This window comes from Sus scrofa, chromosome 18, assembly GCF_054392235.1.
Source record: "Sus scrofa isolate SSC_HxYL_T2T_F1_AM1 chromosome 18, Sscrofa_HxYL_maternal_Yorkshire_Landrace_v2.0, whole genome shotgun sequence".
In the NCBI taxonomy this organism is placed as follows: domain Eukaryota; kingdom Metazoa; phylum Chordata; class Mammalia; order Artiodactyla; family Suidae; genus Sus; species Sus scrofa.
Genome location: NC_139400.1, coordinates 37,380,801 through 37,401,623, shown reverse-complemented (window position 1 = coordinate 37,401,623; position 20,823 = coordinate 37,380,801). Strand labels below are relative to the sequence as shown.

Sequence of the window (20,823 nt, the reverse complement as noted above, 5' to 3'; positions counted from 1 at the left end):
TATTGATAATACCATTATTTGTATTAGGGCAGTTAAATTCTTACATCAATTATTCTTTAATCATTGAAACGCCTTTGTGGTAATCCTCCCACACTTAATTCAAGAAATGAGCATCAAGGAGAACCCATACAATCACCAGAATCAGATATAAGTATCACCTAGACCTCATGTTCCACATGTCATTTACCAGACTGAATTTCTCTATATTAGAAAAAATTCCCACGATATTGAAGTATTCCCCCCAAATTTTCCAATAATGAACTACTTCTTCATTCACTGCAATTGTCCATTTAGGCCACCAGAGCACAGCGGAGCTCTGAAAACTTCTAAGGAAGCCACATTATTACTGAGGAGTGCATGGCTTACATAGGCAATGTTAACTGACCTTGCATTTGCCAGCAAATCATCTCTTTATCTGCACTATAGTATGTTTTAGAATATTTGACTATAAGACTTGCTTTTTAAGGAAAAAGATTAATTCCCTGACTTCACTGATATGTCATTTGTAGTTGTACAACTTCTTAGTTCTCTTTAAAAATCCAAAAAACTATAAATTGTTCCAACTACAGAACAATTTCAGACCCATGACCTTTCCTAACTGGTAATAAAACTTTCCCGCATGGCAGCCATGTGGTAATGCCCTAAGGCTTTGCCTTCACAGACATCAGATATTTCTAACAGACAAATTAGAGCTATTCTGTCCTGGTCAAAGTCATCACAGATGGGGGGCTTTATTCTAAAATGTCCTTTACAGTTATCAGACCCCAAATTTCTATATACACATTTCACTGTACATAAAGATAACTTTTTGCTAGCTGCAGTAAAATTTTACATTCAAAAAACTGTACAATTTGTTTGTTTGTTTGTTTTTAATGTTTATAGGAGTTCCCTGCTGGCCTAGTGGTCAAGGACTTGGCATTGTCACTGCTGTGGCTCAGGTTCAAACCCTGGCCTTGGAAATTCTGCATGCTGTGGGCACGGCCAAACAAAAAATAAAAATAAAATGTTTATAAAATCTTTAAATCATGTAAAAAATTATTTATTCTACCTGGAAGGGAAAACTGAAGCCCAAACGAACCTTTTGCTCCTAACAATGATTACAAGGGTTTTGACTCTCCATTCTTTGGCAAGAGGGTAATACAATGAAGTAATATCCACTGTCTTTACCTGTATGTCCATTCTTAGCAGCAGAATACAAGGCAGAATGGCCATCTTCACAGGAGTAATTAATGTCCAGTCCTTCTTCATTAAGCAGCATTGATAATAAAGTGACATTTCCCTGGGCAGCAGCTTGCTGAAGAAGGGTGGGCCTGCCAGCCAGGGGGGCAGGACCACCACTCATTAGCAAAGGGGTTAGGGAGGGTGACCAGCCTGTGGGTTAAAGGGACCCTAGTTAGAGAGTAGGAGCAAGGACAAGAGACAGCTATTACCCACTCCTTTCTGAATTACACGCACACAGACACATGGACATGTATCCCTAGAGGATTATGTAGTTTCTAACATTAGCCATCTGTTAATATTTACTTAGCACAAATCGGTATTGTTATTTCAATCTTATATCTGATGCTAACTAAATTAACATACATGGTGACAAATTATTTTTAGTCGTCAGTCTTGCACAGATTAAGTGTTAAAATGGTGATTGGTTTTAGGAAACTAAGAAGGTAGTCTCATTTTAAAAGTTCAAATTCCTCTTCAGGATTTCAAAAGACTTTCAATTTAGAAATGATGTACAGACTTCTTCAATTTCAGTATCAACTGACAGAATTATTTCTATGTTACACATAAAGATATCTAAGAAATATAAATTTTCCGTTTTCTACAATGTTTCCAAGGGGTTTAATTATAAAATTTACATAAACCATTGAGATGAACCCAATACTCTCAAGGAATCCGATTACATTCCTCAAATTTCATTTGGGAAGAAAAATAATGGGTAGCCAACTACTACTCAGTATTAAGAGCTAACAAAAGCACAGCATATACAGAATATACCAGCACAAATATCCAATTCATAATTTTGAAGATTAAATCATCTGGCCATCTTCACAACATTTTGTACCAAAAGCTTTTAATCAGCTAACAGGCCACTCTACTATATGGTTTTAACAAAAGTCATAAGAGTTATCATAGTTAGAGATTTCTCATCAGTATTTAGCAGCTTTAGAAGAGAATCTGTTAAGTGTGTGAAGTCGGCTGCATATAGCATGGAAAATTTTCTGAATTCTTCCTTGATCAAAAGGCTGTAAAAACAGTAAAGTAAAAATGTTTATTTAATGTGATATATAGGTATTTAGTTTATTTCAGCCTAAAATATAATTAACTTTCAAAATAAGTCATTTTTAGAGTTCCTGTTTTGGCTCAGAGGGTTAAGGACCCAACACTGTCCCTGTGAGGATGCACATTCAATCCCTGGCTTTGCCCAGTGGGTTAAGGATCTGGTGTTGTTGTGGCTGTGGTGTAGGCTACAGCTGCAGCTCCAACTGGATCCCTAACCTAGGAACTTTCATATGCTGCAGTTGCAGTCTTAATAAGAAAAAAAAAAAAAATGTCATCTTTCTTTCTTCCTTATGGAACCCCAAAAGCCTGCAAGTAAAGTTGGTATGTATATGGGGGCATAAGTATATAAGATTCACTTTTGGGAGCTCCCATTGTGGCGCAGTGGAAATGAATCTGACTAGGAACCATGAGGTTGCTGGTTCGATCCCTGGCCTCGCTCAGTGGGTTTAGGATCCGGCGTTGCCGTGAGCTGTGATGTAGGTCGCAGACCACGACTGGATCTGGCGTTGCTGTGGCTGTGGCGCAGGCCAGCGGCTACAGCTCTGATTAGACCCCTAGCCTGGGAACCTCCATATGCTGCAGGTGTGGCCCTAAAAAGACAAATAAAAAGCCAAAAAAAAAAAAACAATGTTTCAAATAAAGATCATCTTTAAAAAAAAATAAATAAAAGATTCACTCCTGGGATGTACTTTCTTCATCTGTCTGGTAATAGACTCTGTAGTAAGATATAATAGGTGGATCTTTTATATTCCCTGCACCTTGGTATAAGGATAATATTCTAAATATTACTTATATTACTATATAATAAATTTCTATAATTGAATTTTAAATTATTGTTCTTTTTTTTTTCTTTTTGGCCATACATGAGGCATATAGAAGTTTCTGGGCCAGGGACTAAATCCAAGCTGCAGCTGTGACCTACACTACAGCTGGATCCTTAACCCACTGTGCCAAAGAGGGCACTCTTTAAATTATTTGTCATAAATATTTCATTAAGTATTAAAAAGGTGCCTATGAAAATATTTTTTAAAAATTCTTTGGAAAAAAAAGAACCAAAGCAGTTTATACAAACAAAACTGACTGTTTGCTAAAAACTGGATATTTTATCTTCAGAATCAGTTATTTGGATCTATGAGTACTTGATGGTTTTTACTCTATTAGTCTACAATATCATAAAATTCAAATGCTCATAAAATTATTAATATTTATCTAAGCTTTATGATATTCTTCCATTGATATTCATTAGCTCTTCTTACAAAAGTAGGATTTTTTACTTCATACTTACAAGAAGGCTCCTCTCTCGTACATTTTACCTTTTGTATTTTCTTAAAAACAAACAAAAAAACAAGCCCACAAAAATTAAATCAGTACTTATTAGAAATGGATGATAAACAGAAATTATAAACACCAAGGTATGAAACCTTGACTGCAAAGCAAACACAAAGGCAATTCAAAAGACATGGCACTGGGGTCCTCTGTGTAACAGGAGGAAACAGGGTTCAAGTTCAGTCGGTCTGTCCCTCTCTCACCTCCTTCTTTCCTCCTGACCTCCACCCCGACTCCCTCCAACTCTCTCTCTCTTTCAATTCCTTTATCTCACTCCAGGGGTCTCAGTTCTTAATATTCTTTCAAGAATATCAACAGGTGTATAGTAAATGGTTTGGTCTTCTGGTGGGTTTTGTTTTCATTTTTCTTTTTTTCTAATACAATTCTAGGCTTTGGGGACAATTAAAATATAAATATACTTTAACTGTTTTCATGGAAATATTCCATTATGAATATAATTTCCTGGGAAATTCTATTTTTAATGCTAAGCTGAGATACAAAATATTTCAGTCAAAATATTTGTCTCTAGACCACTCAAGAGTCTTACAGCTGTTATACAAAACTCCAGAAGAATATATATCAATTCCCTTATTTTCTTCTTTTAAAATATATTTAAAAATCTTTTACAAAAGAAAAATGCTTTATAAATACCAAGGACTCTTAAAGTTTAAATACATTTTTTATCCCACTCTCATTTCCAATTTTCTCCAGCACAGGCAAACTTAAATTATTATAATAAATCCTACCATAAAGATGGGAAAAATAAAACTTCATCATAAGACTTTATTTATTGTTCATTTGAAATCCCCAACAATGATAAAAGTGATACTATTTAGATGACTGGTTAAGCTATGGTTAAGTAGTGATAGAACAGACCTGCAGTCATATGGCTACTTTAACGATGTTAGAAAAAGTTCATTCAGCTTTGCAGTGTCACATGCAAACATTAGTAAAGGTGAGCATCTTGCAGAGCATGCAGTGATGAAGGGAACAGACAGAACATGCAATGGCAGAGGAGTTGAGAACAGCTTCTGGCATCAGCTTCAGAGCGTGGAGAAGGTTATTCTCATAGCTCAGATCCATCTCATTTTCTGACTTAGCCTTTAAGCCAATCAAACATGAAGGATACTTTTTAAAATGTATGTTTACCTAAGGAAAAAAATCTGAACCAAATGAAATAAAATACAGCAAATAATAGTTAAAAAAAATAAAGGAAAAAAAAAAAAAAACATTTCCAAGGGTATGGAAACTCAGTTGCCTGGGGCAATTTATGGTTTAGGATTCTCCTCCCCTAACAGTGGAAGTCTGCTCATTTGAGAAGTTCAGGAGGAGCAAGAAATTCTAGTTCTTTTAGAATTTTATATGTTATTTAAAAATTTAAGGCGTGGCCATAAAATTGCTAATAGAGTTAGAGTAATTTGCAATACAATTCAATAGTGTACCTTTTTTTTATTATGATTCTCAATGCTTTAACTTAATCATAATTATTTATCATTGCTATAAGCTGACATAGAAACAGACTTTTTTTTAGAGTTTGAAAGATCATAGGATCCAGATTTCCAAGGAGGGAAAGGCAGTGAACTGCTATTTGAAAAATTCAACAGACAAGTTTAATAAATCTTTTTGGTTTGGAACTAGTTCAGTGTTTTCATATTTAGATGGAAAAGCTAATGGCTCAGAGAGAAATGTCTTTTTAGGGTAATACCTAGAAAGGAGCAGAAATGAACTAATGATGTTTTACCCTCAGTCCAGTGCTCTTTTCATCACTGAAACTGGAACAGATATCCACTAGGTATTTGGCAGATCTTCCGTGTCCCCCTGTCCTGCTCTTAACAATCACAATGGCATTAGTGGTTGTCTACAAGATGAATATCCTTCACTGAGCCTATGATCTGGAGAAGCACAAGCTCAACCAGGCACAGGTAGGTTAAGAAGCAGGATGGAGGGTGCTCTGGTGCTTTCTAGTTGCAATGAGCATGGCAGTAAAAATGGGTGCATCTAAATGAAAAACAGCTGAAATCCTGTATCTCATTTGGAAAGTTTAGGTTGATCTAAACCCTCGGTTGAGTTATACACCCCCATTATGTAACTGCAATAACATTTCCATCCCCCAAGTAGACTGGATGCTCAATAAATGCTTGCTGACTAACAACCTCCACCGCCTCCATTTTTCTCCTAATAAACTCTATCTTACCATCAAGTGACATAGACGCCTGTCACCCTACCAATGGTAATTCTGCAGTTCTGAGACTATTTTGGCCAAACTGCAGAATCTGAGAACAGAAAATGAGGAACCAGTTTCATGTATCTTTAGTGAGTGCTATTTCTTTGGTTCTACTTCTTATCCTCTTTTGCTCCCTACACACAAGCAAGGCCATTTTTCAGAGAAGTTATGGCTCCTTGATCCAACATTCCACTTTGTCTTATGTGGGTCATTTTGGTGAATATATAATGGACTAGGAATTCTCTGACTTTAAAGGTTAACTTAAAATCCTGCTGACAAAATGTTATTTAGTCATGGATCTTGGTTTTAAAGCTTTTCCACTGAAACCAAAGGGCATTTGGAGCTGAACTCTGGAGCACAGCAATGATCGAAGCAACTACTGGCAAAGCATCAGGGTACAAAGCAAAGCTGGCTTTCTATTTTTTAAGAACTGACAAAATTCATATCCCAGGAAGTGTTTTCTATTTTCCATAGTCTCTGCATTTATGTCAACAGCACTGCCAGTGCTCCAATCATTTTTGGAACTTGTGTTGTGTGACTACTGGAAGACCTCACAGCACATTCTCTGATTCTCCTGAATGGTAGCAAAAATTCCTCCTCTGAGGTTGGATTTAACTTGTGGGAAAGAGCTAACATTGTTTTAGGCCATGAGAAAGGCTGTCCAACTCAGTAATAACATTTTGGATTAAAAAAAAATATGAATGTTGAATGCCTGCAAAGACATCACCAGCTAATACTGAAGTCAATTCTACAGCAAATTTACAAAATGCTCTCAACAACAATATCACTGAAGCAGTAATATCATCTCTATTCATCACTCATGCTGCTCTGAGTTCAATACCGTGTTTTATGCACATGATATGACATTAAACCCTCCTACTAGCAACCCTCCCCAATATGTGCAGCATAAGCTCCACATTAAGGACGAGTAAACCTGCTCAGTTCAAGAAAAAATCATCCAAAACACAGAGCTGTAAAAGGCAGAGTCAAGGTTCCAATGGAGATCTGACCAACATCAAAATCCACGCCGTTTCCAATTCCCGGCTTGGCCCCGTAAATCTAGCCTTTCGAGGAGCTTAATTTCAAGGAGACAGCTTATACATGGATAAATAAGTCCTGTTATACTGCTGTCATTACCTGATCATTAGCAAGTACCTGCTTTTCTTACTCCCACCCTGCTCCCTAAATTTAATATATAACACCACTCAAACCTTCCTTTAATTCTTAAAGTTTCCTCTCATGAGAACCAACAGTCTCCGTTAACCACTAAGATCCTAGGGTGAGAGAGACCCCTGCAAAGTTTCAATACAACTATGACACCATGACGTTATTTTAGAGCCACATTTACTCAGTAAAGAATGAATGCCATTCAAGAGCAAGGCTTCCTCTAGCACTGCATAACAAAAGGGACAAATCCCGGTCTTGATGACTCTTGCTTTGAGAGTGCTTGATTCAGTGACTTCATAAACCACATCTGCAATGGAAACTTCCTCTAATACAGTCCACATGCTATGTTGTCCATCTGGGCTCGAGTGTTGGAAGATGGCAGCTCTAAACAGAGTAAACAACTTCTGAAATAAACTAAACCTAGGACAGAGATTTCCAAATACACATGCTCTGTTTCTGAGGTTAATCAAAGTTAACGCCAAAGTGATATTACAACTTAGGCTATACCTATTACAGAACACATCCAATCAATGTTATAATCTAAGGTAGACCATAATATTAATAACTACTTGAAAGCCTCCTTTCAAATGTCATCTCAAAAGGGACAGAACTGAACACATACTGTCGGGTGATGGCTCACTCATAGTGAAGTCTTGGGAGATAAATATTTAATAAGAAGGAAGAGCCTTTCCTCCTTTCAGGCTCTCTAAATTAATGGTCTCCATGTGCTCCAAACCACTACTTTTAGGTTATTTTAAAAGAAGAAAGCACTTAGATTAACAAAACCACAATTCTTATAGCAAGATGAATCACCATACCCTGGAGCCTTTAAAGAAAGACACAAAAAAAGAGAAGAAAGAAATAGGGGGAAAAAAGTACCAAATTAAAAAAAAAAAAGTTTCAATGCGATGTGAAGGAAAGGAGGCAAGTGAGAGGACAGGAGGACAGGCCACATTCTTAAAGAAGGGTACAATATTCCAATCCCTTTACCTGATGCTGTTACCAGGAGGCTGTCTGAGGCACCTGCTCTACAGGATGAGGCACTAATTGGGTTTATGGAAGAGCAAAAGGCAATGGTGGTGGGAATGACAAGGGAACTTTCTGAACATGCAGGTTGGTTCAGTCCAGGGGTTTCAGCAGGCCAGGCACCCACCTGAGACGTGGCCAGGGCTGAAACGGCACAGCCTGCAGGTGCCACAGTTAAATCTATGGATGGTTTTGGTGGCAGCTGAGGGGAGGAAGATTTAGGGAGGTTCTCCTCATTTATTACCCTGATCCCTTGTGGCAAAGTGGAAGGAGGCGAAGCCACAGTTTTGTTATCAACCTTGGCCCCTGCACTGGGGGCCCTGCTGCTATCCATGATAACCTTGAGCTGGGGGTGTGGTGGAGAAGGAGTTTGGGAGAGCCCTGGCTTTTTTGGAGGGATGGGAGGCGGGTTTCCTCTGTCAACTCGTCCTACACCAGAAGTCTTTAAACTGGTCCGACCAACCAGGGGGTAGGTGCCAGCGTCCCCCGTGGGGGGTGCTCCAGGCCTTGGGGGAGCTCCCGCTGGAGGGCTTGTAAATCTTGATAGTGCTTGGGTCACGGTATTCCGAGCTAGCTGTTTGGCCACTACGTTGTCACGACTTGTAGGAGAGACATCTCTGGACGGAGGGCTTTGGGTTGTGTTCCCATTCTGGTCTGGGTCATTAGCATTACCCTGAAATCTAAATCGCGCCGCCTGGATGCGCGGGTTCAGACCTGGATGCAGAGGCGCACCGGCACACGGGGAATGTAAACTGTGTGGAGGCTGGGCTGGTGAGCAACCCTGGGGAGCTGGGCCTGGCGTGTGCACAGTGGGTGGGGCGGCGTTACTGGGGAGTGGGGATGGGTTACTTGCTAAATCTGATGTTGAGCCAGTGCTCGGTCCATTTTCCTCAATTCTGGTTGTACTTGGAGGTGGGGCCACAGGCAGAGAAGAGCCAATCAAGTCACCATGGGAAGCCTGCCTGTCGATACCTGGTCTGACCAGGGCGGCACCTGCGGACACATTCCCTTTAGCATTTGCGGAAACTAAGGGGCTCCCCGCGGCAGGCTTTACAGGCACCGTCAAAGGCAGCTTCTTCAAGGGGTCAGCATTTTCTGTTACTAGGTCTGTCTGGCAAGCAACAGATCTTGTCATCGGTCCTTCTGTTCCCACAGATATGGAGACCAGACGTCTATCTTTGGTCTTCCGGGGAAGAGAGAGGCTGGGTTTGCTGTCATTTCCCCTTTTTAGTTGCTCAATCATCTTCTTCATCTTGTCTATCTCCTCTTTGAGGTCAGTGGTGTGTGCTTCCTCTCGGTGCAGCTTGGCACGAAGCTGTTCCCGCTCCGTGTCAAACTCTGAGAGCTGTTTTTCCATCTGAGCTTCCATTTCTGTGCTTCTTTGTTTCTCGGCAGAGAGTTCCTCTTCTAACACACTCATCTTTTTCTTCTCCTCTTCCAGTTTGGCCATCACCTCTTCCAGCTTCTGGGCCTCCTCTATGACTCTGCCTGAGAGCTGCTTGCACTCCTTGACCAGCATCAGGACCACATGCTTGTTTTTGCCTCGCTCCTCCTCCAGGCGGGCGGCCAGCTTCTTGTGCTCTTGTTCAAGGGCTTGGAGCTGAAGCTTTTCCATCTCCAGCTGAAAGAAATTCACAGGACAGCTCTGATTAGCAGGCAGAAGCTTTTTTTTTGCCCAAGAAGTGGAGAGATTTTCCTTAATTTTTAAATAATTACGTGGTTTGGGTTACCTAAACTGCCACATTTCTGAAATGTGTTGTGATATGACAGACATTGTAGAGGCTCATTAAAATGAGAAAATAGACGTTAAGTGGTTTTATGAAAAACATCTACAGCAACAGAGAATTTTCTAATGTATTAAAGTTAACCACATAAAAGAACAGTAATCTGATGGTTCAAATCACAACAAAAGAGTTCAGAAAGGTCTGCTTTTGTAAAAACAGAACTCTATTAGGGAACTGGTGTGGGCTTTTTTTTTTTTTTTTTTTTTTTTAAGGATTAATGCCTTAAAATTATTACTCTGAGATACTATATAATGAAAACAGAAGATTTCGGTTAAAGTTTAAACTGTACTTATTACTTAGCTTTTCAAGAAATCTTCTTTGAGTTTATGGTAAGTTGCTATAAAAATCATGTAAAAGCATATGTGAAACTTCTTTGAACTTATATATAAGAAATGTCTTATAAAAAATATAATCAGTATCAGTGAACCCCCACGTCTTACCTCATCTCCTCCCTTCCATCCCACTTACTCACTCAGCTCCCAGGACACGGTCTTCCTGGCGTTTCTTTAACATCACCCTGCCTCAGAGTCTTGGATCCTGCTACTCTCTCCGCCTAGAAATGCCACCACGACCTGTCACATAGGGCTCCTGCATGAAGCGGTTTGCGCACTGCATGAAGGTGACTGGCTGTGGGGTTGAGAGGGTTAGGAGTGGGTTAGCCCAACCCTGTCTACTCCCCACGCTGTCTGCCCAGGCCTGGGGCTGCATCTGCCTGAAAACAAGGGCACCTTTTCCTTCACAAAAAGGCTCACCATGGTACAGGCCCCTAGGATTTAGGCTTTCAAAGGCAGTATTTGCCTAATTGATTAACATAGGGAAGGAACTTAAAAAAAAAAAAAAAAAACTCTTAATAACTTCACATGGGGTTTTCTAATATGCACAAAAATACCCAACAGCACAGGCGCCTGGCTCCTTCACGTCTTTGCTCAAATGTCACCTTCACAGTAAGGCTTCCACCCCTAATCTACTATATGAAATTTGGTGGGTGACTTCATAAGTAGATTAGGTAAGATTTGGGGAACAATTCTGCTATTCTATACTAGATTTATATTTTATTCACTTGGACACCTCACAGAAAATTGGACTTAAGAGTTGAAGCCTATTTAACTCTTCTAAATGCATCAAATAATAGGTTGTTTGGAAGGCAGACAGAAAGTTCTATTAAGAAAATATTGAACATGTTTTGTATTACCCCCTCCAAGTTCTTATAGCAACCTAGGAAAAAGCACAAATTAACTTTCAGCTTATTTTTAAAATATGATTTTCATAATTTACCCGTGAAGGTGGGAAAAAGTTGTTGCAGAATTTAAGGGCTACTTGCATTTTACAAAACAACTAACTAAAGGCCAGGTTAGTGATTTCCCTGATGTCATCCAGTTAATCAGTGTCAGGATCCTGGCACTCATTTAGGGCTCTGCTTGCCTCAAGTTTTTCTCACCGCATCACATGTGCTGCCCACAGCAGTTCTTCCCTATGGGTCGTCACACTTTATTTATGAAATGCTAACTTTCATCTTACACTTCAGGGTCAAATTAAAGGACTTCCGAAAGGATATCAACTCAACTAAACCCAGAATCTCATACAGAAAACTATACTCCTATAAAAGCACCCATACGTTTCCTGTATCTTTGTTCTTCCATCACTCATGCCTTATAAATCCTGTCTCAGACTAACACGAGTCTTTTTAATCTCACTGCAGATAGCAGAGCACAGAGGAAATCACAATAATTGATGCACCTACATCACGTGACTCCAAACCCAACCGAGCTCTGAGCCCCAGTCATCAATCATTCTCCCTAACTCTGTTTGGTTTCCTCCACCATTTGCTCCTTCAGGGGATATTTAAGCCTCTGCCACTCTCCCCAATACTTCGCCCAGTCACCACTCAAGTCACTCTCAGTCTACCCTACTAGACTCTTATCAAGAAAATTCAGAACAACTCTCTCCCTTTGCATCCTGTCTGCCCCCTTAGGCTTTTTTATAGTCATACCAACCCATACGTCCTTCCCGTCACTCTAAGAGAAGAGGTTTCCATCTGCTTAAGTTCAGACTTTCTTCAGCAATTAACTTCATTATCGCCTGTCACCTCTGAGACTTGGCTCAGCAGGTTAAACGTCTGGTGTGTTCACTGCAGTGGCTTGGGTTGCTGTTATGGCGCGGTTCAGTCCCTGGCCTGGGAACTTCCACATGCTGTGGTGCAAAAAAATAAATAAAGAAAGAAGAATGATGACCTATACTGGTATTATCAGACAAGGACCTTAAAGCCCCTCTTTTCAAAGAAAATACAGTCACAGTGACTGCACAGAACTAGAAACAAATGGAAAATCTAGAACTGAAAAGTATAGTATCTAAAAACTTTTTAAAAGTTCACTGAATGTGCTAAGAGAAGGGGGAAAAAAGAAGAATTTGAAATAAAACAAAAGAAAATATCCAGTTTGTGGAACAGAGAAAAAAATGACTGAAAAAGTGAAGGCACTTCCGTGACCTATAAGACAACGTTATTAAATTCCACATACCTGGATTTTCAAAAAGGGAAGAGAAAATGGGGAATAAAAATATATTAAAGGAAAAAAATATCCCCCGATTTCACAAATTTGGTTAAAAAACCAACAAATCTAAGAAGCTTAGAAATCCCAAAGCAGAATAAATATAAAGAAAATCATATCTAGACAACATCAGAGTAAAATTGCTGTCAACAAAGCTAAGAAATAATCTTGAAAGCAACCAGAGAAAAAGACACATTATATACAGAGAAAGTACAATATAAATGATAGCTGAGTCATTATGACTAAAACATACGAAGCAGAAATAAAGGGAGAAATATACAAATCTCCAATAAGGATCTTCTCTCAAAAAGTTCTAGATTAAAAAATCAGTAAGACTATAATAGCTCTGAATAATACAATGAAAACCACCCGTCTAATGGACATTATGGAACACAATACCCTAAGAGCACAGAAGATGTAGTCTTTTCAGATGCACTTGTGGAGCTATAAAATTACAAAAAATGACAAAGGACTAAATCTCACAGATATGTTCTCTGACCACGGCAGAATTAAATTATAATACATCATAATAAGATATTAAAAACACTCCAAAATTCAAAAATAAAACATACCTCTAAGTAGTATACAAGTTTAAGAAGAAATCACTAAGGAAATCAGAATATATTTGGAACCTGATTGAAAATAAAAACATAACATCAAAATTTATGGGCTGCAGTAAAAGTGGAATATTTAAAGGCAGATAAAGCAGAAGATGGAGAGAAACATACTTGTAATTGCTTACATTAGAAAATTAAGAGCCATCTCGAGTCATTTATCTAGGGGTTACTTTAAGAAAGTAGAAAGAGTTAAGCAAATCAAATTCAAAGAAAGTAGAAGGAAAGAAATAACAAAGATATCAATGAAATACAAGAGGCAAATGACAGAGAAATGAACACATCCAAAAGTTGTTTTATATGTAAAAGATCAATTGCTAAATATTAAAAAAATTGTTAAATATTCAAGAAAATAAGAAATGTAGAAAAACAAATTATAAACAATAGGAATAGGATTTCCCGTCGTGGCTCAGCAGTTAACGAAACCGACTAGGAACCATGAGGTTCCGAGTTTGATCCTGGCCTCACTCAGTGGGTTAAGGATCCGGTGTTGCCGTGAGCTGTGGTGTAGGTCGCAGACGTGGCTCGGATCCCCTGTTGCTGTAGCTCTGGCGTAGGCTGGCGGCTACAGCTCGGATTAGATCCCTAGCCTGGGAACCTCCACATGCCGTGGGTGCAGCCCTAGAAAAGGCAAAAAGAAAATCAATCAATCAATCAATAAATAAATAATAGGAATAAAGGATGGGATATAGTGTTAGAATAGATTTTAAAAGGATAACAATGAAAAACTTTGTGCCAATAAATTCAACAAATCGATTGCCCTGAAACACACAACTTTAAGAATTGATATAAAATGGAGTAAGAGACTGATACAGCTTTCTATCTTTAAAGCAAACTGAACTCACAAGTAAAAAGGTTTCCTCAAGGAAAACTCCTGACTCTAATGGATTTACTAGTGATTTCTACCACACATCAAAGGAAGCCAAACTTAACACACATTCTTTCAGAAAATAGAATAAAATGCTTTCAATTCACTGTAAGAATCCAGAATTACTTTCATACCAAAACCAATCAAGCACTGTTTTAAAATTTGCAGGGAAATTATCATTCATGAACAGAGACACTAAACTCCTTAGCAAAATATTAGGCAATCTGAATCCAACTATATTTAAAAAGAGTAATAAAAAGATGAGCCTCTGAAGTTTACCTCAGGAATCCAAGTTGGTTTAGTATTTGAAAATCAACTAGTGTAATCCATCATATTAAGAGAAGAGAAAAACCATGACCACAACAATAGTTGCAGATAAACCGTTTTATAAAATTCAAAACTCATTCATGATAAAAGCCATTCAACAAAGAATAGACTGCAACCTCAATGAGATAAAGGGCATCTATAAAAAAACACAACTAACGTCATACTTAATGGTGAGACAGACTGTTTTCTCCTTAGGCAAAGGGAAAGCCTTTGAAGCCTGCTCTCACTCCTTCTATTCAGCATTGTACTGGAGGTTCTAGTCAGTGTAATGACAGAAAAAAAGGAGAGGAAGAAGGTTGGCAGGCAATTTGGAAAGGAAGACGTAAAATGGGTTCTATTCACAGATAATATGCTTGTTTACCTACAAAATCATACACAATATACAAAGCAACTCATAAAACTAATAAGCAAGTTTAGCAAAATTACAGGACATGATGTCAACATAGAAAAGTCAACTGAATACCTGCAAACTAGCAACAAATGTTTGGAGAAAACTTAATGTGTTTATAATAGCATCAAATACTTAGAAATAAACCCAACAAAAGACATTTAAGGCTATTAAACTAAAAATAACAAAACATTGCTAAAAGAGACAATAAAGAACTGAAAAAATGGAGAAAAATACTATAATCTTGGGTCGGAAAACTCAAGTTTGTTAAGATGTCAACTCTCAACAAATTAAAGGCTCAACAAAATTTCAATCCCTGCAAATTTTCAGAGAAACAAACGAACTGATCTTAAACCTTTATGAATATGCAGACAATCTAGAACAGCCAAAACAATTTTTATAAAGAAAAACAAAGGTGAAAGACTTACTTTGTACATTTAAGGAGGCTTATTATTTAACTCCAGTCATCATTTACCTGAAGTTCTAGTATAGGGCTAAGACTAATCCATGATGAGAAAATAAGAATCAGTGGCTGCCTGACCTGGGGAAGAAATTTACTGAGAGGGTGCTCCAGGAAACTTTCTGTGGGGATGGAAATACTTTCTATCCTGCAAGGGGTACAGTTTACACAAGTATATGCATTTTTAAAACATAATTTGTACACTTAAAATGAAAATTTCACTTCATAGAAATATCTCCTTCAAAGCCATAAACAATGAATTCCAGGTTTACATATTTGTTTTTTACGGTGCTACAGATGAACAATTCTGAAGTTACTCTCTCTATGTTCCAGGCTTGAGTAAATGAGTAATATATTAAAGTAAAATGGATGCCAAGTTTCTGACTGTTAGAGAAGTTAGTTTTCAATAGAGAAAGGACAAGAATATATCCTACAGTTTTGGATTAGAAGCAGGGGTGTCAATATAAGTATGAACCCATGGTTTCATACAGACAGAACTATAGATAAATATTCATATGTATGTAGGAGTTCCCATCGTGGTGCAGCGGTTAATGAATCCGACTAGGAACCATGAGATTGGGGGTTCGGTCCCTGCCTTGCTCAGTGGGTTAAGGATCTGGTGTTGCTGTGAGCTGTGGTGTAGGTTGCAGACACGGTTCGGATCCCACGTTGCTGTGGCTCTGGCGTAGGCCAGCGGCTATGGCTCTGATTCTACCCCTAGTCTGGAAACCTCCATGTGCCGTGGGAGTGGCCCAAGAAATTGCAGAAACTCTAAAAAAAAAAAAAAAAATCCTATATGTGTATATAAAATGCATGTGTGTGTGTGTATATATATATATAAACATGATAAATACACCCAATTTCCTGGCTCTAGATTAATTTCTAAACACCATTTTTAATAGCTCCTGGGAGTAGAAGCTAATTTCAGGGGTTGGGATAAGGAAAGTACATGATAAGCCTGTAAGAAAAAAAATAATTCTGCTGCAAAAAGATAGGAAGTACTCAAAGCATGATGGGACTATATCAAAAGGAGCAGCTTAAAAGAGCTCTCACTGGTCTAATCTGGGACAATTTTAAGCAGTGATCCAGGGACTATGGACCTGACAGGGGATAGGAATAAACACCTCCCAACTCAACCACAAGCTACTATGATTAAAGGAACCACAATGTACATAGATGACCAAGTCCCAGTTGACTTTGTTCTATTATTGTCCAATTCATCTCTACTCAAAACCACTTTCAAGCAGTGGATGAGGGAGAATTCTGCATGGAGCACAATCACTAGATCCCCTTGTAAAAAGCAGCAGATTGTGTGGAAAGAGCTTAGAAGAACGAACAGAGCTTCGCTGGTGGTGAGAAAGGGGGTGGTTGTTCCAAGAATAGCACCCAGACTGGGAGCCATCAATGAAGAGGCACCAAACAACTGTTTTTCCAGAATGAAAGGGAAAACTATGTAGGTGGGAGCAGAGCAGCAATGCAAAGGCAATTAGTTCCAACTCTTAAGTGGAGAAAAGAGAGGGAAGCAATTATAGCCATTTGTAAAAATGAGAAAGCAGAGTGAAGTCTGTCACAACCACAAAATCCCCTTATGATATTTCACTCGATTCCTTATTGCTCCCTATTATCTTTTAACACTCACTACACCCTTGTTCTCTTCTCCACATGGTCACCCCCACCTGTACCTGAACAATCCTGGTAATCCTAATAATGAGATACGGTAAGAGATCTTTTTGTTTCTTTATAGGGGCTAGAGCTAGACCAGTCAGCAGTCTGGGCGCTGCAGTTCTTATCTGCCCCTTCCTCTTCATCTAGAGTTTCAGGAGAGACATGAGTAGACACGGATGGAGCCAACTGTTCTCTCTAAATCTCTGCTCAGAGCGGCGGACCTCAGTCTCTAGCTCCCTGTGATTACTCACTCGGCAGTGCTTCTGGGGGGTCAAAATGCATTTTTAAATGCAATAATGAATTATACAAAACAGACTCTGAAATGAGCTAAAAATAGTTTTCACATACAAAACATCCTAAATTCTCTTCTTTAAGATGTTATTTTAGATATTATTCCACCATGTACTCTTTAAATGAAAGTCTAGAAAGCAATTTATATTTTGTTAAAACTGTTACATAATGAAGTAAAAAATATTGAATACAAATGGCAAAACAAAGTGCAATTATTTATAAGAAGAAGAAAAAGGCATAAGAAATAAATTCGACCACTATTTTGATTGTTCTTTTCTGGCCCATGTGTTATTTTTTTGGTCGTCTAGCACCTGAAACTCCTTCCAATGTTAATTCTTCACTGATGATGCTCTCCTACCGTAGTTAAATAGGTCCAATAGTTGCTTTCTGGGTCTTGTAGCAAAGAAGAGGGCATGGGGCCTAAGGCTGGCCAATCAACTATACCTCTCTAGGCTTCAACTAGGACATGAGTGATGCAAAGAAGTGGGGCTGGGGGAGGCACCACTCAAGACCCAGAGCAGTGATGGCAGTAATACTGACTGCTGTCAGCAAGCTTCAGTATCCAGTTCCCAGCAGAAGTAGCAGCCACTACAGACTAGATCTGGAGTGAGCATTTGTCAGTGATGCTGGCTGATAAGAGCTGGTCTCCTAGTTCTCCCAGCCAAGCTCTACCACGCTGTAGGCCAAGGAATAAAGGCTGTTTCTGCATAACGAACACTGGCTTTACCACCAAGCAACTACGAATTCTGCCTGTTACAGCTATGGTCATGTAAGTGACCTCATTATATTGGGCTGCTACCTAAGAGGAGCTCTTATCCAATACACAGAGCTACTTTTAGTTTTCCCGCCGGTTGGGAAAAAATCTGCTCCCTTCTGATTTCCTCGTTATTTTGGTTCCTTTCTTCTAAAGGCTCTGCTCAAATTAAAAGATCACTCCTACTTCAATGCTAGAAATTATTCTAAGTATGAATAAAATGAATGAAAATAAATTAGAATAGAAACTGTATTAACAGATGATGCACAAGATAAAAAAAACCCAAATAGTAACCACCCTAGGTTACTGGCTTTAAGTCGGGGGGGTGGGGTGGGGGGGGATATTACCAGAGGCAAAGTTCCCCGTGATGATTACTCATTAGCTTATTCAAAGTGGCTTGAGGCTCAGTCCATTTGCCAAATTGACTCCTGCCCAAATTTTCCTGGCACGAAAATTACCAAACAGTTAACCCTCCTATTAGTAGTCTCAGCAGGAACCAAGGCATGAATGAGCACGAAGCCTCTTCTCCCGCCTTGAGAGGCCAACCAGAGCAGCATTCAGGCCAAATGTCTTAGAATTACCACAGAGCTATGCCCGGTGTCAGATAATAAACACTTGAATTGTAGATAATGGGACCTTTGCTTTCCCTGACTTTTGCTCTGGGAGTGATTTAAAGACCTGAACCCATTTAAAATAATGGATTTTTGTGTCTTAATGCTTTTAGACTTCTAAAGCTGCAATTTATTCTACATGCAAGAGAACCAAAGATGTTTGGTTAATATATTTACTCTCAAGAGTAAAGATGACAGGTAATTTTGTTGCTCAAATGAGTTTGGTGTTTCTGGGCTTATCAGCTACTGTGATACTTTCTTTATAAAAATCTGTGATAAAGAGTACAAACCTTAACTCTTCTCACATGTTACAATCTACCGGAATAGAATATCCTCTAGGGACAAAGGGTAGCACTGCCTAGCAGAGAGACCCTTTGCTGAGACTGCACAGCCGGTGAATTTGGCCATAAAAGACTCCTCTATCTCTGTTATACGTGGGAGACAGATCACTGGCTCATTTCATATTAGCCTCTCAGGACCCATAGGACAGAAACAATTTCCTTTCACTTCCAGCCAGGTTGGAAATGATCCAGTCATTCAGAAACAAACAGGATGTAAGCTGATTAAAGAAAAAAAAAATCAACTAGATAATAAAATCTTTGATTCAACTCGAAATGAATTTCTTTTTATTTTCTTTTACAAGAGAAGTGATAGATAAAATGCAAAACTGAAGTAAAATTTAGGAAAGTATACATTTTTATATATTAAATGAAAACTACAATAAAAAACATTTTCTTGATTTTTGATAAAATCAGCATAAAACCAGCAGATGTACTTTATGATGAAATAGCTCATTTGACAAGTTAAGAACATAACTGAAATGAGTCTCATCCAAGAAATACAAGTCAGCTTTAGTGACATCAGCTGAAATACACTGGCTCTTGCTTATGTGGTTTGTGGGGATTTTTGAAAAGCTCCAGAGACCTTGGTGGTTCCCTGCAGGGCTTTGTAAAGGGTTTGCAGAGTCCAGAGTCAAACTGTGTGATTCGGTCTCACGTGCATGGAAGGCCCTCTATTCTTCTCTACTATTTTACCCAGTGCTTTAGTTTTCTACCATGTGACACAGTGAGCAAAATGTTTGCTTTTATTCAACACCCATACCAGAACACCGGCATCCATATGTTAATACAAGGATATAATTACAGGGGAAAAGCCCACGTGTCCAATGACGGTATCATCAATATTTATCTAGTGTAGTGCATTCAGGTTAATTGTTAACCAGGTATTAAATGTGAGCTATAACAAGTCTTCTGAAAAGGACAAATAGAAGCAGCATTTTAATTTATGCTTTAAAATGGTTGGAAGAACATATTACTTTTACTTTTAATCATACCAGACATCATTACCTTCTCTGGCTTCCTCACTCTCTTTTCCAATAAAGGCAGTAGGTAGTCTTGGCAGCATACTGGAAGGCCAAATTTTAAACTTCGACTTCCTCATGGCTGATGCCAGTAAGTTTTTATCACTTAGGACTGTTTGAAGTACATGTTCGTGTGCAATAAACACGTGTGCGTTGGTGGGGGAGGTGAGGAGGGGCGAGGAGGTTGGTTTATATGAAACACATGTGAGCAGGAGCCTGGAGGTCTGCAGCAGACACAGCCATCAGACCCTAGAAGTGAGACTGAGACTGACCAGGACTTCAAGATGACATGTTGTGAGATTGCATACACCATGCAAACTTTCATTCTATTCCCACACTATCTTCATTTTCCAAAAAGATAATTAAAAAATAATTTCTAAATGCAAAGAAATATTGAAGACAGAAGCTGAATAAAATTGGGGATGCCAATTTTGGTGGCATTACTGGATCAGGCATCTAGCAATGAAGCATGTCTTATGGCACTAGAAAAGGGAAGCCCCCCCAGCCCAAATCCTTATTTTAATGAAAGCATCACAGTAACCATTATATGGGACAAAATTTGTCATTCTTCTTTTATGATTTAGTGTTATTTTGAGCTACATTTGAGAAGGGCAACCAGAATTTTTAAATACTTTGCATTTCTAAGTCCTTATCCCAACTCTTCTTGAAAATATAATATTTAAGAACAAAACAAAATGATGATCTCTTCATTCTACACTGCATGACAACAAAGGACTGTTTGAAAGTCTCAATACCTTCTTTTGTCTGCTCTCAGCAGCAGCCAGCTGCGTGGACATCCTTTCTTGCATTTTTCTGCAGTGGGCCATCACTGCTTCAAGGATGGAGAGGGGGTTGGTACAAACTGGCTTCTTCTCTTTATCACCAGCACCTGCTTCATAGTCTCTCTGCAGTGCCAGGAATGGGTCATTCAAATTAAATCTCCCATACCGTTCCTGGATAAATACCTCCTTCCTGCGAGCCTAGAACAAAATCAGAGGAATGAATTCAAGAAAGAAATGAAAACATATAGAATGGTATTTATATGAAGGTTTTGTGTTTACTGTTCCAAATGGTATATGCAACTGTTGTAATGGCTTTTGTGGAATGTCAGGTGCTGAGTGAGAAATAAGGG

At 38.8% G+C, this 20,823-nt stretch overlaps 1 protein-coding gene across 7 annotated transcripts in view; it reads right to left on the bottom strand.

Moving 5' to 3' along the window:
- The window catches only part of CTTNBP2 (cortactin binding protein 2), a 158,148-nt gene that overhangs the window by 67,788 nt on the left and 69,537 nt on the right, over positions 1–20,823 (bottom strand). For 2 of the 7 annotated variants that reach the window (XM_021078655.2, XM_085006025.1), the window contains exons 3-5: positions 20,447–20,671; positions 7,988–9,644; positions 1,168–1,371 (exon numbers count right to left, since the gene is read on the bottom strand). In XM_021078655.2, the coding sequence (XP_020934314.2) occupies positions 1,168–1,371; positions 7,988–9,644; positions 20,447–20,671 (2,086 nt within the window). Of the gene's footprint in view, positions 1–1,167; positions 1,372–3,565; positions 3,606–7,987; positions 9,645–20,446; positions 20,672–20,823 lie in introns of all 7 variants that reach the window. The other 5 variants (XM_085006028.1, XM_085006029.1, XM_085006026.1 and 2 more) reach the window with 3 other exon arrangements.